The following is a 17,716-nucleotide window of genomic DNA, read 5'->3' as shown; positions in this document are numbered from 1 at the left end:
GTAATTCATTGACTGCCACAGTGAATGAAGCTTCTTTAGACTTCTTTTCTCCAACTAGCTGATTCACACGCGCTTTCACTTTTCTGGGACCTGTGGGATTTGTGCTTGGGAACATCTCAGCTAGATTTTTCCCTGTGGCGTATTTCATCACATGCTCTGATAAAAAATAAATTCAAGTCTAGAAAAAGTTTGAAAGCTTTCCCCGAGTGGATCTTTTTCATTCTGCTTCTCCCCCTCTGCTTTACTTTAAGCATTAGCAATATTTTCATGCTGTCTGACTCTGTAGTTCTACCCGACTTGACTGGTAACAATTTTAGCATTACACAGCAGGATTGTCCTATAGCATTTAGACTCCCAGTCTATGGCCTTCCGCAATCCTTACCAAATACGCTCCACTGCAGCTCTGGTTTATGCAGCTAAAATGTCCTTATTTCCTCTCTCAACTAGGACATTCAACATTCTTTTTAGCATCTGTTAGCCAAAACCGTTAAGATTCCCTTTTGCAGTCTGTCTCCCCAGCAGGTTCTGCCTGTAGTTGCGAACAGGATAATGACATAAGGTATTCTCTTTCTCTCACTTGATTTACCTCCCTCTGCCTCATGCCCTGTTTCTCCCAATTGCTCAGTTTCCTTAAGAAAATACTGTTCTGACTGTTGCATTTATTGTTTATTCACTGGCTTGTTCTTTAGGTGCTAATGTAAATGGGCTGGAAGAGCCTAGCCTTGCCAAGCGACTGCGTGGCACACCTGAGCGGATTGAGCTGGAGAATTATCGACTGTCACTGCAACGGGAAGAAGAACTGGAAGAGGTTCCTGAAGAGACACTAGCAGAACATAACCTGAGCAGTGTATTAGACAAAGCAACAGAAGATGATGTGCCCAGCAGGTTAGCACACGTTATCCATAAGTTTTTTACATCCTATCCCAACAGACTTTTGCCAGCTGTTCCTTTAGCTTTTTTCCCACGTATAATTTACCAGGTTGCCCTTTTCAGAGTTCTCGAAAATGTTGTGCATGTGTACATAGATAATTTGTGTTAGAGTTTCTATTCTTCTAAATTACTTACTTTCTTAAAAAGGTACCGGTAGTACTTTCGTACCATGAAAACCAGTCCTAAATTGGAAGGGATTAGGGTGAGGATGGGATTGCATTAAAGACAACAGGATTGTAGTCATCCGAGCAACAGAACATGGATTGAAAAGGAGGGATGGTTTCGAAAGTTAACCGTTTTTCTGTCTATTTTGCATTTCAGTTCAAAAACATTTGTGGTTTAAAGCTTAAGTTTGACGTTCATGCAGCCGGGACTGAATGTTGTCGCAATGCCAGAGAGATCTTAGTTTGAAGCAATAGGTATGGCTGTTGAAAAATAATGCACCACACCTTCACAAATTTCCCTTTATCTATAAAGTGATGTACAGGCATGCCAGAATTCAAATACTTACAGGCATGGATATTGGTTGCTGCAAGAACAACTGAGAGAAAATATTGATGAAGAACACCTGTGACATTTATAGTCAGTCACGTATATTTTGCCATCTTGATCTCTTAATATGGTTTCTAATCATATACTTTTATTTGTAGCAGCCGTAACCTGTAATTTTTCAGCTCTCAGTCTGTCCAATAGTCCTTTTGAAATAAACTCAGATAATTCTGCTACTGGTTCCTGAGACTCAGAGGTTACAAACTTACTCTGTACATACTCTATACATACAGGTGTAGGGCTGTGTAAGAAATTGCTTACTACTTTTATGCCTGTGAAATTGAATTAAATTGGTGTGGTGAAGAATGCAGGAATAAAATTGTTCATTTAAATGTTCATAGGATTATGGTAGTACGGAATCCAAGTCATCTCATAAGATAAGTTTGAAGAGGCAGCATCTAGAAAGGAATAGCTTTTTATAGCCTGAACTCTTCCTCTCTTGGTAGGTTAGTGAGTTTGGACTCAGGAGTGTGAGACTTAATGTAAGTGTCTGGGGATTGCTGTTATCTTGTACACCTGTTTTCTCTGGAACTATAACAACACTTTTAATTAGTTTCTTAACATATTTGTTTCTTTAAAAGATGCTGTTTAGATGCATTTTACATAACTGAGATCTTGTCCAGGTTGAATAGTTGAATATTCTCTGGAGCATTTTGTGAGCAGCTCAAATTCTGTTTGCTTTACTCATCTCTCCTTTAGCTTCCTGCACAGATAGTCTGAACTGTTAAATTTTGCCTGCTCAAGACAGTGTTTAGTGGGCAGCTCACACTCTATAATGAAGAGGAAAGAGAAAATATATTACATTTCCTGTCCATTTGACCTGGAAAAATCTCTGTCCCAAATTCATATATGGCAAGCAATTTGAGTTGGAGCATTGATTAGGCTGTGTAGGCCAAACATCAGAGAATTGTTTAGGTGATGTAGTCACCTGGTATTTTGTATTTGGCTATACCCAATCCCTCGTGCTTTGCAGAAAGACAAAGAAAAGTCAGGAAAAAGCGTGACCACTTTTGCAACAAAGAAAGAAAAAATTTTTGACGCCTGCAGCCAACCAGCCAAAGCCCTAATTTGATTTTACTCAGTGTCTTGGTGCTTAGCTGCAGGGTTAGGAGCTTACTGAGTAAATGCAGAACTTTTTGTTCTCTTTGTGTCTTACGGACTAACAGACTGACCTTCAAGGTTCATGCAGTTACACACTGTAAACCAGAAAGAGACTGTACTTTCTGACACAGAGCTTCCCAACACACACACGTGAGCATGCACATAGCAGAGAAACTTCTGGGAAACAATATTTGAAGTTTGTTTTTTCCAAAGAGAGGTAGTCTTGCTTAAGCATCAACTCAACAGGAAAAACTCATTTAAACAACCCAACTCAGACTACACAGTGTTTGAGGGGTAGAAAGCCCTTTAAATGCTTTTATTCATCCACTTTAAGTAACACTTGGCAGTATGTCATCTGCCATTTTGGTTATAGAGTAATATTCTGTCAAGGTGGTCTTTGAAAGGAGTGCAATAGGACAGCTTATGCTATGTTGGACCTGTACGGCCAGGGAATAGAAGAGTTTAGTTTGCGTGGGTTAGGTTTTGGTGCATCTCATCAGCAATAAGTCTGTGTTGTAGGTACGTTTTTTTATAGAGCTATTCAACTGGCTGTTCAAATTCCATAAAGTAACCTGCATTTAGTCTTTGATCACTGCTTTATAGAAAAAAAAAGTCTCGGCTGTTGAATTATTTCATGTGGCGCAGAACGACCACGTTAAAAGGAATGCCTGCTCTACCAGGCCATCTCACTGTCGTCTCTCAGCCACCCAGCTTTGCATTTCTCAGTATTCCAAGGTCAGACAAAAAGCACGTTTATAAATAAATGCCAAAGAAGGTAAAGTGAGCTATGCGGTAAAGAATTTATGTCGTCAATATTACATGAGATAAGCAGGCTGGTTGAAGAACAGCAGCTCGACCCATTCAGCAGTCATGGCAACAGTTTAAGCAGCAGTAAACCTTATCGCCAGCACACTGAAAACCCAGCATGCAGCACCTGTCAGGTTTATTTCCATACTGGAGGGTAGGAAAGTGTGCTGTTAGTCAGGGAGGAGGGAGAAAAGGATCGTCACTTTTTATCTCTATGGGAATGTCTGCGTAATTTAGCCTCTGGAGTATGCTTCAGTCTCCTAGAATATACACTGAGTCTCTGGCACACAACAGCGTTTGTGTTTGGTATTTACTGTGTGAAAACAGGGGCAGACAGTTAAAAATAAGTGATCAGTTTACGCTGTGGAAAAGTGGATTATAATTTGAGCATTTTATATTAATCAGAATCGTGTTATATCTATGCAAAACAGTGGGGAGAATTTAAGGGCCTACAGACAGGCATATATGACAGTCAGAGCACAGAAAAACCAATGATGTTTTGTTTATTAACTTCTTTAACAAAAATAGTCTCTCAGGCAAGTGGATGAATAAAATTATGTAAATATGATATATTTACGCAGTGTTAGAGTAGAGTTGAAATCTGCACCTGAATATGTTTATTAACAGTATAAGAGAAAGGTGCTGCCCAGTAGCATTTTCTAGAAAGTGTCAGTATGTCACATGTTGAGCGCTCAGGTAATAAAAATCTGTGTATGGGAAATGAAATTACAACAACTGTTTATATTTTACAGACTTGCGTGGAATTTAAACGTCATTCTTCTTGATTTTCAGCTTGCCAGCTTTCCCTCTCGTTGTCTGTTTGGAAAGGGTTCTGCCGAAGGCAATAGTTTGTTGAATACAGTGACAGCTGTCATAAGGAAGCAGCAGGAGTAGGATATTGTTCTCAGATGACTCACCCAAATTTTAACCATTCACAAACAGTTTTCTGGGCCTATTAAGATTTATATGGGAAGCACCCAACTATTGCTGTAGTAAATGCAGGTTTTTTCTGACAATGATCTGTTAAAGAATAACAAAGGAAGAATACCTTTTTGCTCTGCAGATGCATTCTCTGAATGTACTGTGGGTCACATTCATTTTCCAGTGTGAAATACAACCATCCTTCTCCCAACTATCTCTGGATAGTCCAGTATGTAAGACTGGGTTAGATTACATGTCATTTTATAGGCAGTTACATTTCTTGCCCCTGCAGCTTATACTGAGGAACTACTGGAGTTAAGCAAAGATATCTGCTAAAAAGTGCTAATGATATATATGTCTTGTTTTCCATGTTTTAGACTTCACTGTGAGAATAATAGGCATGTTATTGCAATTGTCCTTGCAGTGTTTTCTGCCGTTTCTTGCCACTATGTACGCTCTGCACTTAACTGGATGCATATGGTAGTGCTGTCCGTGATGTGGAGAAGTGTGGAATTTTGCATTTCTCTCCAAATGTCCTTAGCTCACGTGCGGTATGCTTTGGCCTGATAGTTGTATTGCGCGTTATGTTCTTTCTGTTCCTAAAGCCTTCTGTGGCTGTCCCCAGCAAGTGCCAAAAATGCCCTAGCTATCCAAAATGCCAGCAGTAGTTGTCACCATCAAAAGATATCACCTTCTACATTCTGACACTGCCAAGCACTCTTATGCACTGGTGTAGACAAAGCAATGTGGAATGGGTAAAGTTACTTTTTTTCACTGGACTTAAGTATGTTCAGGTACTGTAACAATGAATGCTGCGCAAATATTTGGATGCAGTTTCATAGGTGCTTTTATGCTGCTTCACCTCTGTGAAAAGAAGCAGGGCATGGACCATACTGCAGCCCGCCAACCAAGCTGTAACTAAAATGCCTATGAAATACTGAAAGAAGGTGACAAGTGTTATGGTTTCCACTGTATGTTTTGGGCCTTTATATATTGACATGTCTTGTCAGTCATATGTAGACTCATCAAGAAACATTAACAAGTTGCTGCCTTATCCTTCTTTTAAACAGTAGTTCAGAGTCTGAGATGGAGGAGGAGGATGAGGAGGAAGATGATGAACTACTGCAGCCTCAGCAACCCCCTTCAGACTTGGGTGGCGTGCCATGGAAAGAAGCTGTGCGAATCCATGCTCTCCTGAAGGGAAAGAGTGAAGAAGAGATTGAGGCTGAGGAGAATCTTGAGATTGAAGACAAAGAGGGAGAATACGACGAGGAGGAGGAAGACGAAGAGGAGGAAGACGAGCAGTCTAGCGAAGGTTAGACAGACTGATTTGTCCTTTCTTTCTGCTAGATGGAAGTGAAAACTGAGCTGAGTACTTGCAATGTAGAATGAAAAAGATCTGCCTTAGAAATCTTTCCTTCTCCTTTCACTTTTATATTACTTTGATTTTTTAGGGAGTTATTGTCAAGGAAACTTTTAGGTGGATCGTTCTGGATCTTTCCCCACAGGGCAGTTACAGCACTATTGACAACACAACATGCTTCCCATATACCATGCCAACGTGTGCAACTCACAGCTTTGTGACAATGCATTGTTTTATTGTTGTTTATTATTATTATTGGGAATTGGATTTGAATGTGCCCTTTGTTCTTTGACAGCAAGAACTGGAAGCATTGTGGAGGCAGCGTTTTCAGTTTCGCAGGGTGCCTCACCCAGAGGTGGTCCCCTACAGCTAACATCAGGGGATCCCAGAAGCTGCTTTCCGCTCTCCTTATTTAGAAGAAGGTCTTGAGAAGACAAGGAGTTTAGATTGTTCTAATTTTAGCTCTGAGGGGTTTCCTGTAGAAAATCTCAGAGAAAGACTCTTTTCTCTGCATTTGTCTCAGTCACCGTAATGCAGAGCTTGTGGTAAGAATATACATGTTTTCAGCATTTCACCACCATTCCAGATTTCTCATTTATCTTGGCTTTGTAATTTCATTTCCCTTTTGTGAAGACTATCAGACTCCTTTGGCCTCCTTGTGGGAGCAGAGGTCCAGTTACAGTGAATCTTAGCGGCAGTTTTGTTCATGAACTCAACAGGCTGCTTGGCTACTCTTTCAGCATAGGAACTGTGTGTCTCCGTAGCTGAAGTCTAGGAAAGTCAAGACTGCTTTTTAAGTATGGTAACCTGCATGCTGTGTGTTTCGTCTGCTAAACCATGGTGTTTTCAGACAGCCGTTGTTTCTGTCAAGCAGAGTTTTCCTGTCAGGCACTTTGAGTGCAGTGGGAGTAATACTCATTGGATTTCCAGACAGTTCTTTCTTTCTGATTCTGTACTTTCTCTCTTTCTCTCTTTCTCTCTCTCCATTGCTTGTGGCGCGCGCACACACACGCACACACACGTGTGTCTGATGTTATATATGGATGTGTGGTTCCCTCTGCTGTAGAGGGAGAGTATTGCCCTTGGGAGAGAGAGCTGCAGCAAGGCCTCTGGCTTCAACGTCTCTCAAATGAAGAGGACACGGGTACATTTAAAGGTACCCATATACCTTTTCCACTTCCATTTCCCCTAAGCAGGGGGGAGTGTTTTAAAGAGCAGGTCCCACATGAGAAAATTTTCTCTTTTATTTATTTGCTTTACCAGCTCTCTCAAAACTGATTCAATAGCTGCTGTTATCTTTATCTCCTGATCGATTGCTGAATTTCAGGTCTGGCATCTCTGCTGATTTTAGGAAAAAGATAAAGCTGCCACATACTTCAGGATATCTAGAAATCCGGGTCAGTCTGCCACCATAATGTGCATGAACAGTGAACCCCATACATATTCAGGACGTTTCAGATTTGTTCCTGTGCAATGTGTCAGACACACTGGACACATCAGAACTACTGCTTTTAGATTGCCTGTGTGAGCAAACTTGCATTTTTTGTTGTATCCTTTGTGAATGTATGTCTGTGGGGAGAGAGTGTTGGGGAAGCTAATCAAACTCTGGAGATCCTCCGATTTTTCAAAGTCACAAAATGGACGTGAAGTTAATCTGGCGTTCTAGTTTAACTAGTTGTGCTATTTTCCATAATGTGTTTTGCTGCAGTTTATTTCTGGTGTGCTTTTTTGAAGCACTTGGTCCTAATAGCTTGTCAATCCCTTATTCACTCAATGTGGTTCATCAGAGCCAGAATACATGAGTGGAAAATCCAAGGGCCTTCATACAGGTAAGAAGGCATACCCAGTTGTCAAACTACATACTTTGGGACTAGCAGTTGTAACCACTGTAGCTTAGCATCTGTCATATTTATAAAACAATAAATCTAAGATGTTATATTTTTCCCAATTTAGTTTTTCTGGTGGAAAGGATTAGAAGTAGTAGTAGGATGGCTGAAGATCATAAATGAAGAAGTTTTCCCGTGTTGTAGTTGCTAGTTTGCTTTAGACCTGGCTTCTAAGAAGTTGATTCGTGGGTGGCTTCACATTCTACTAAATGTTAAGATGACCCATTTCTTATTAAGTGCTGGTAAATGCTAAAGTAAAACTAGAGGGGAAAGCTACCTATCCACATGGAACAAATGTCCAGCTTCCTGCAAAGCATAGGAGGTAATCTTGGGGGAAGGCCATACCAGCTGTCATTTGAAATTCTCAAGCTTTTAGACCTCAAAGAAGTGTTAGATTTGCCTGTTAGCCAAGCAGCAGTCCTTCGCAGTTGGCTGTGCTGTTTAAACTGCAGTTTACTTACTGAAAAAGCTGAGCAGAACCTATTCCCTAGTTAAGGCCCAGGCCTCTCTATAGAGTCTGGGGGGGTTGACTGCAGGTGTGTATGTTACACTGGTCTAAATCTCAGATAAATCCATGTTAAAAGCATGCAGATCATGTGGGACCTGCTCTTTTTGAGCCTTGCTGAGTGACTATATACTTCTCAGCCATTGCTGGCTCACCTAAACCTTTTAACACTAAATTTTGCGTGGGGATGCAAATGCTAACTCTACTCATCCTGTGGCCTGCATGTGAGTGCTTTGGTATGCGGTGAGAAAAACCCGGTTTCCTTTTCCTGCAGGATGTCAAGTAGCTATGGTTCGATCATGTTTTTGAGCTGATTGATACAAAAACTTTCTGATGAGGTAATAGGGAGACAAAGCTGCTAAATATGTGACTAAATTGTGAATGGTACTCTGCATTTGAGTTTGTGTGTCTGATCCCATTTCCCCTTTAATAATCCCCCGGTGATTCCATCCTTTTTGCAGTTCCTTCTGCCTGTTTTTTCTGCAGTTTTAATACTAGCTATCATACGCAGTCATTCCTGGAACTGAAGTCCTAAACACTTTGTTATGTCTAGGGGGATCATTGCTGGGAGAGAGGAACTGCATTAAAACAGGACAACAGGAATTGAGTATGGCCTCTAAATGCTGCTAATGTTTCTTGCTTCTTTCCAACCTCTAGTCCAGCTTATGAAAGTCTAATTGCTTTTGAGTTTTAAGCTACTAAAGTAGTGGTTTAGCCTACACAGAGATAATCCACCCGTGAATAGTGAGTTAACTTTATAAAGTGGGCATTTTCCTATTCAGCATGAGTCATTTGTTTTTGAAGACCACTCCCTCTGCAGACACTGAACACCTTGGCCCCTGCAGAGTGACGTATTTTATTAGGGGTAAACAAAACCTGAGACATAGTCTCATAGCAGGTAGCAAAACCTGAGACATAGTCTCATAGCAGGTAGCAGTAAAGAAAGGGTCTGTGAAGATAATAGACTAATCTCAGGGGAAGATCCTTTCAGCGTGAGTATTCTGCAGCCATTGGGTAAATTCCTGTCATGTCTGCTCTTCCCTTTAACACTCCCTATGTAATGAGCTTTGTGTAGGCAAGTGAATGAGGAATAATGTAATTCCTTTGAAACAAATTCCTCTTTGCAAAGGGAAATATGTCTTTGGCAGGGGGTAAGTCATAAAGAAAATGTTGATAACTGCTCAAAAAACACTTCTGCCCTTTAAACAGTCCAGTTAGTGCAAAATAGCAGGAGTACATAGAGTGTTTAATTGTTAAAACGAGTGTGTGCCCATGTGTGCATATGCATTTACACATAGATCTGAAACTTTGAGATCCAACATGTAATTTAATTCACAAAGAAAGATTTACCCGGCATAGAAAGGAATACTTAACCAGATAGTAGGGAATTAAGATCCTTTTGTTTTGGTGCCTCAAACTACAATGCAGACTGTCCTTTGCCTTTAACAGCAAGATATCTTTGGCAATAATGTTGAGTAGGCTAAAGGAGCTGGAAATTTCTGCTGAATTGGTATTTACCTACCACATATCTGTTGGACGCCCAGAAAATGTCTTTCATTTCAGCGAAGCTGCTTGCAGTAGAGATAATATATAATGAAGTTTTTAATAGCATTTCTTTGCCTTCGGAATGGCATTATTCAGCTTTGATGTTGGACGTGAGGAGTGGGAACCTGCTGTATTGGTGTATGCGTGCACACCCAATGCTGAGCTTTTTCTGTCTGTCTTGCAAACTGATCTTAGTAATATTTTCTTTTCTTCTTTTCATATTTCTTTTCCTGTGATGTGTTACTTTTCCTTTCCACTGTTCTCCCACCTTTTCCTCCCTGTCCTTCATCCCACCCTGCCAACATCCTGGTCTGCCATATCCTCGATCTGCTAGCTGGAAACCTTAGACTGCAGCAGATTGTAAATCCGGTTGATCCCTTGGAGATCCTGGCAGATGTGCACTGGACACACATCCGTGAAAAAGAGGAGGAGGAAAAAATGGTCCCAGCCTCAAAGTCCTCCACCTCCAGAGGTAATCTCCCCGTGCACTGTCAATCCCTAGAGACGATTGCAGCTGTTTAACTCTGTTGCTTCTGCGCCTTTTCATAGCAGTGCTCTTCAGAAGGGGCGGTAATGATTCAAAGGGACTAAGTTCTGAAATTGCAGTTGGTTAAACATTTTGCTTTTCAGGTCAGTTTCTGCTTAAAATGGCTGCTTTCTCAGCTCAAAAGCTTTGTGACTTCTGAGCCACTGGCATGCCTATTTGGACTCCACAGCATTCTTCCTCGCTGTAGAAATGGTTTGCTGGTGCAAGGCATCAGCCCTTGGCAACTGACGTTAGGGGAAGTGCTAGAAGCTGTCGTGTGCTTTTTTTGTGGCAATGAGGATTCTACACCCAGGAAAGCTGAAGCGGGACATGTGTGTGGTCCATGCATCACAGTGAGAGACTGAACAGGGCTGGCTTCTGTACTGAGTGTATTTCTCTGCTGCTGCTTTTCAGATGGTGTAACTGCAGCTGGTAGTATCAGGGAAGGATGGAGTTCAAAGGGCTCACAGATCTGACCAGTCGTTGTCTGACTCCCTGTACTTAAGATTTGACAGGATTTCTGGTTTTTAAAGCAAGGTGTGATCTTTTTGAGTTGCTGGTTGCTTAAAGGAAAACTTTGGAGGGGGAAAAATGCCAACATTCTAGCTATCTTATAAACACCTTCCAGCCGTCCCTACTGACCTCACCTCTGTGCCAGACCCCTTTCTAGTCAATATTACTGGATGTCGTAAGGTAAGTACGTCGTACATGCTTTACTTATCCAGAAACTCAAGTTTCAAAAAAGTTAATGATGCTAATTTAGTGTGTGGTGGTCTTCTATCAAAGTCTATAACAAACCCTTGTGCCGGAATTGTGGAGGGAATAAGTGTGCTGTGGGAAGGGGTTTCTTTTACAGTAAATGTAAAATTAAGTTCATGACTGATCTGTATTGAAAAAGCCTAGGACTTTACCTCGTGTTGCTGATCTTATTCCATGCAAGGTAATTACCTTTTCCTCATAGTTCTGGTTGGCCTTTTTTAAATCCTGGTCCAACTTCATGCATAGTTACAGTTCAATTAGGCTGCGTTTATAACTGCAGTTTAAAGAGTGCACTTAGATTTTCTGGTGTGTAGTACAAGTAAGAGATCAGTATTTCCTTCCCATTGCAATCATAGAAATGGGCCTTGTTCCACTGTCTGTGGAACATTCAATATTCATCCACATTCAATATTCCTGCAGTGGTTACTTAAAAGTTAAGACCCCTGAGTTAAAAATGATAACACGATTTCTTAAGTTTACCACAATGAAGGTTCGTATAGCTTCTGCTTGAAGGTCTGTGGCACTATAGTGTCTGAGTTTTTCTTTTGGTTTGTATTTTCTGATTCCTACCTTTCCATAGTGTATTAGTACATCTGCCAGCAAAATAAAGGAAAGCCTATGTTGATCTTTCCAAATTGATTTTGCAATCTTTCCGGCTTCTTTTGGGAAGCAGGGCAGTATTTCCTTCCCTTTCCCTCAAACTAGGCCAAACTAGGAAAATCTACTGACCAATAGATAGCTGCTTCATTTACACTGGGATGCAGTGCAGGCATGCACTGGCATATCAGCAATTTGTTTTTAAAATAACTGCTGCAAATATGTACTGGTGGATATGCCATAAATTTTCAATCTGAGTTGATAGACAGATTTGTTCCTGGCTGAGCTGTATTCTGTCATATGAGCTGTTTGGAGAGCTTATCAGAGGAGCAGCTGGAGGTGAGGTTTGATCTGGAATAACATGGCTGAAACGCAGAAGTCTCTCTCGTTCAGTTTCAGGAATTCTTCCTTGTCTGGTAGCATTCAAACCCGGGTGGTGCAGATTCTGAAATACTGTGGCTGACGGCTTCTGCTATGTCTCATTGCTCAGCTCTTTCATCTATTAATTTCCCTCCTGTACAAAATTTCAAGCTGAGAGTACAGCAGTAGCAACCTGCTAATCAGATGCCAAGAACTCTGTTTTTCTTACATTGCCATCTGTATTTCCTCTAACATCCCATCCTAAAGGAAGATTTGGCCTTTGGCATTTGTATGTTATCTTACTTTAAATCCCAAGCCTGTTATCAATTGTTTAACATCTCTTAGGTTTTATTCCTGTATTTGCTACTGAAAAATTTCCCTTTTGTCACATTTCACTTTTAGACACTTCCTGATGGTCTAATTTTGATTTCTTATAATTTATTGTTTTTTAAATTCAGCATCCGACCTTCCCTCCGTACGCCGTGAGGCGGTACAGGCGTGGCTGGAGACGGTCCCTGGAGGTAGTTTGGTGATGTTCTATGTATTCCAATGCACAATAACCCTGCCCGTCTCTTCTCCATGCCTTCAGCAGCTGAGCTGGTACTTTAACCCTGGAACTTATGGCCCTGTCGCTACTGCATGACTGGAAGTGGAGGGAGGGAGGAAGGGGAAGTGTGCATGCATGCCTTGCTCGGACAGCCCATTCTTGCATGAACAGGACATTTGTTGTAACCCTGTGGAAGACAGGCCAAACAGAGAGGTCATCGTGGTGTAATAAAGTAGCAGGAGGAATCTAGTTGAATGTTTTGATTTGTTTTATGAATAGAAGAGTAGATCAGTTATTCTTCTCCCAGCTCCTTGAGTAAAAGAACATGGGGCTTTTTTGCAGTTGAAAGGTTAAGTGACAGAGAGCTCTTGAAGCAATTGCAATTATCTGAAGCAATTGCAAATTCTAGATATCTTGTGAAGAAAGCGAGAAAGAAAAGTGAGGTTTAAGCTGGGACCTTTAGGAATAGCAATGACTGTTGTGTCTCCTTTGACTTGGAGTTCATGTTACTTAGGAAAGCCTCAGGAGAGCTGAAGGGTGATAGAGTTCAGTTGCTTTCTTCAGTTGGTCCTCTAAGCTCTACTGCAAAGCCGATGAGTGTGGAGATTCTGGGATTAGAGTAAGGGAGTCAAATTCTGTAGAGCAATGGAAGTATCTAAATCAGTAAGGAGTAGTTCATGGTTATGTAGTTGATCTATGGCTATCTTGCTTTGGCACATCAGAATAACTAGCTCAGCTACAAAACTTTGCTTCTCTTGCTGCTTTGGCAAGGCAGCAGTGTTTACAGGATGGCTGCACGTGATGCAGTCTGCTCATGGCTGCTAGCTGATGTGAGCGAAGTGCTAAACCCAGTTTCTGGCTGCCATAGTGTGTAGCTTCTAAGTTATTGTGTGACAGCTTTTGGCCTCTTGCTCCTTATCCTAACTGCGTATACGTATATGCACAGTATATGTATAATATAACCAGCCACTTGCAAGCTCTCCATGTCCCTCAAAATGGGATCCCCCTTGCACCGAGTTGTTACTATGTTATCTATGCATCCATAAAATTGTTTGTTGAGTTTTATGTACCAAGCTCTCTAAAAGAGTTGATTTTCTCCTCTCTCTTAAACACTTTGTACGTGAGTCATGTCACCTCATGGTTTCTGCATCAGAAGACACACATGTACATAGTGGTATCAGATATTCCTAGCATCAGAGTTACTTTTTTTCAAGTTTTGGTTAAGATTGCTCACATTTGGTTTTACCTTAAAACCATCCTATGGTGTTAACTGTTTTCAAAATAACATTTGCTAGGGCATACCTCAGCAGCAAGCAGACAGAGGCACAGTTTGGTTTTATTCAGTACATCTATAGATGCCCTTGTGGGAGGACCAGCCTTTACTACTTGACTCGGTCTCCTATGTCTCCTACGCACTAGATCTGTAAGATTCTGGATTTTATAAGCCTCCAACATAAGGGAATAAGCCAGTGCTTTATCACACTTAGGAATTGCCTTTTCACAATAGTTTACAGAAAATAAACTGACCCGTATGTTTGTCTATCTTGATAGTACAGAGGGGAAAAGCATAGAATAAAATAAGTTCTCAGGCTGAAGGAAGAAGACAAACCACCAACCAAAGGCTATGTTTTGAAATAAGCAAAAACCTGTATTAGAGAAATAGGAGACACTGTAAGACCTCAATTGTAGGGATAATTGGTTTGTTTTTAAGATTGTCATAGTTAATAAATGGTTCCAAAGGCCACATCTTCACTAGTAAATAAAAAGGTCTGGGGCCCACTCTCTGACTCTGAAGAAAGCTGCCACAGCATGACTTGCACCCATATGGCTAAAACTTTTTTATCATCCAGAATCGGCGGGGCTGCATCCAGACTGCCTATTGGAAACATACTGCAGCCCTGCCACGGGAAGTAACTGCCAGGAACCATGCCAGGAGCCCTCCTACCAGTTTAGCAACGGAATTGGCAGTGTGACACTCTATGAATTCGGGTCTGGAGACTTGCACTGCTTAGTTTACTGGTATAGGTGTGACCAAGGAAGTTATAAATGCTCCTGTTGTCATCATTTAGGACCAGATACTGTGTGTATAGTTAGCGAACATTATGCATAAGAATACACGCTGACTGCATACTCATTTGCAATAAGTGGACATACAAAAACCAAGCTAAGTGTCCGCATGTTATTATTAAATAGATTCTAACGCACTGCACAGATCCAAAAATGTAGTTGATGGACTCTGCAGTGGAAAAAAATGAAGCACTTCTATGTTTACATTTAAATTATGTCTGAAACTATAGCATAACATGAAAATGCCTGAAGAGCAGCAACAAATTTTTAGTAAATCACCCATAACACTAGAGATGAGAAAGGGTGTAATAAGGTGAGAGTTAGTAGAGGGTTATTTTAGGTTGTTAAGCATCTTTTAAAAATGAAATTTAGACCCTCACAGCTGGGTCTTCCTCCTGTAATTAAATCTTGTCATGAGTGCATTGGTTGTCACATGCCCCTTTTGGTGTTATAAATTCAAGAATCTTGTCTTTATATTGACCCGACAAATCAAATCATGGGCTCTAACAAAAAGGAACGTTTTGAATGCATCTTTTTATTTGCTTAAAAATATTTTGATTCATCTAGTTACTTGTACAACATATCAAGTCTCTCAGACTGTTTTATCAAAGAATGCTGTTAGCCGCACAGAGTTAAATAGTTTCCAGATGTAATAATGATCAAACCTAGAGCTAGACTCTTCGCCTCTGTCTTACACCCTCAAAAATCTGATGCAGTTTCTAGCTGAATGGTTGTGGTACATTGTGAGATTTCAGTTTTCAGCTAATACACACATACTACAAAGTGATGGTCACTATTTTGTTGTAGTAAAGAAAAAAAAATCTTTCTGAAAAACCAGTAAGCTTTATTCTGTGTCCTCCCAGTCCCCTTCTCACTGAATTTTTCACAAGGCCCATGCCTCAGAAAAGTCCTGGCTGCCTTCATTACTCATGTCTTGGAGGCGCCCTGAAGGCAGGCACTCTGATTGCTTGGAGTCTGAAGGTATCAATTGACTATATATGTCTTTCCCGCTGACACGCTTCAGAATTCCTTGTTTTTGTAGTAATTAATGAATATTTCTGCTAGGGACATTTGGTGCAATTTAATGTTGAACCTTTTCACTGTATAGATTTTTTTTTTTTCTTTCTCAATATTTGAACATATTCTAGCTCCATGTGAGGATAACGAAGTGGAGGATGAGCTGGGCACAGAGCCTGCAGACACGGAAGGGCAGGCAGGTGAAGAGGGAGACACAGGTGCAGAACTGGATGATGGTAAGGTACCACTGTGCATCATTTAAACCTTGTTATATGAACAACACCATACTGGCAGATACAAATACTGGCAAAAGCAAATACTTTGCCCTTAAGTCTGATCTTACTTCTGTTGATGTAGAAAGGAGTTCATTGCAGATAGACAAGGGGAAGCCAGGGGTGAAGGACAAATAGGAGCGAAAGAACCTCAATGCCATGGATTGTAGAACAAATTTCGTGCATTCCTCTCAACATCTACTGAATTAGAGGGCCATTCTGGAGTCCTTATTCAGTAATTAATCTTGCTGAATAATTTAAATAGAAGTAAATTTTTGAAAGGTCTAAGATATTATGCCAAAAAGTCTTCCCTTGCTAATGTAGAAAGAACTGCATATTTCAGAAAACATTGAAAAGTTTCCAGAAAACTGAGAAGGTAGGACTTCAGCTACTTATTTATTTATTTAATCATCCGTCACTTACTGATAAATGGCACTAATTAACACAAAATAAAGGAGGAAAACTTTTAGATATTTGTGCTATGACAGTGATAAGCACCTTGTGAATAGAGAGGATTATGAAATATTTTGAAAATAAACAGATGTCCTGATTGACTTGTACCCAAGATCTCTTCTTTTTTTTCCCCCATCCATATAATTAATGATCAGATGACATCCCATCCGATGCAGAAGCTGAGTTTCGCTTGCATCAAGGTGACATAGAAGAGCCAGAACTGAAGGTCTCTGAAGAAGAAGAAGATGAAGAAGGAACAGAAGGTGCTTCTTGCAGTGTGACAGAAGGTAGACACTTGAATAACTTGCACTCTGGACAGGGGCACAGTATGTACTTGCATTAAAGTTTTTCATAAGGGTATTCTGAATCCGTTAATTATCGCTTCCTAAAGCGTATGAGAACCCATGTAACTGCTTTTCCTTGTAGAAGTTTTTGCGTAACAAGCTTGTACCATTTTGGTCATTCAGAAAGTTTTGGCTACGTTCTGGCTGTCCAGTGTAGAATTTATAAAGGGCTAAGAAATTTGTCACCATGTGCTGTGTGTAACAAAAAAAATGTACAGTATTAGTGGTCTCATTTGTTTTCTGAAACATACTTACTTTCCCTAGATCCATGCAAGCCGTCCATCCCTATCCAGCCAGCTAACGGCAGTGTTCTTCCTCCGTCTCCTGTTGATAGTCCCAAAGCAAAACAAACAGAGGTAAGAATAGAAATCTTTGAAGCTCTTTACTTACTTCCTGTAGTTCAATAGAACAGTTTGTCAGATAAGCTAATATAGGCTGACAGCAGTGATCTTTCCTGCTTTCCTGTCTCTATAATTTATGTTGATCTTGAAATCTGACTTTGTTTAGCTTGAAAAAATAATGTACTATCTTTCTTCCCTTAACTTCAGAGCGTAATGGCTCATCAGTGCACAAGTTCCCATCACAAAGTCAAAAAAAGATTTCTGTAGGATATTTCAATTTCAATGTACAGCTAACAGGAGTTGTATATTTTATATATAATGCATGAGGAGAGCCTAGGTATGGTGTTTTCTCTTTGTTTATCCTGGTTTGGTTGTGTTTCCTATATAAAAATCAGATTTTGTATGGCTGCAATCCAAAATGATATTTGTATATACTTAGGTAGCAGTAACCAAAGTGGTGCTTATTTATTCCAGAGTAACAATGTATTTCAGCTCAAGGAAGTGTGAGACATGTCAATTATTTACTGTCCTGTTGCCGGCCTTGGAGCTGGCTTGCAAGCTTGCTATGTATCCAACGACTGATGTGTAAGAGCAGGAAGTAAACGACCCTTAAAATGTTCAATCCAAACATTTTTTCCCCAGTGTTTGTTTATAAGGAATCATTAAAAGATTAGAGTTTCCTAGAGAGTTCAGCATTAATCCAGATTGCCTGTAGAGTGGACGTATTATGGGGTAAGGTTAGTTTGCTGACAGCAATTGCTGACAGCATTCACTCTGTTAAAATCAAGATTTTTTTTTTCTAGGCACATCTCATGATTCCATTAGT

General features: G+C 40.5%; 1 protein-coding gene across 3 annotated transcripts in view; it reads left to right on the top strand.

Annotated features, from left to right (window-relative positions):
• MICAL3 (microtubule associated monooxygenase, calponin and LIM domain containing 3) overlaps positions 1–17,716 on the top strand; it is a 150,091-nt gene that overhangs the window by 99,020 nt on the left and 33,355 nt on the right. For 2 of the 3 annotated variants that reach the window (XM_068947717.1, XM_068947721.1), the window contains 7 exons: positions 690–885; positions 5,379–5,623; positions 9,942–10,079; positions 12,308–12,370; positions 15,612–15,716; positions 16,361–16,492; positions 16,814–16,905. In XM_068947717.1, the coding sequence (XP_068803818.1) occupies positions 690–885; positions 5,379–5,623; positions 9,942–10,079; positions 12,308–12,370; positions 15,612–15,716; positions 16,361–16,492; positions 16,814–16,905 (971 nt within the window). The remainder of the gene's footprint in view (positions 1–689; positions 886–5,378; positions 5,624–9,941; positions 10,080–12,307; positions 12,371–15,611; positions 15,717–16,360; positions 16,493–16,813; positions 16,906–17,716) is intronic. The other variant, XM_068947728.1, reaches the window with a different exon arrangement.

The sequence above is a fragment of the Struthio camelus genome, chromosome 1 (genome assembly GCF_040807025.1).
Source record: "Struthio camelus isolate bStrCam1 chromosome 1, bStrCam1.hap1, whole genome shotgun sequence".
In the NCBI taxonomy this organism is placed as follows: domain Eukaryota; kingdom Metazoa; phylum Chordata; class Aves; order Struthioniformes; family Struthionidae; genus Struthio; species Struthio camelus.
Note: the sequence above shows the minus strand (reverse complement) of the source record. Positions and strands in the feature narration are given on the sequence as shown.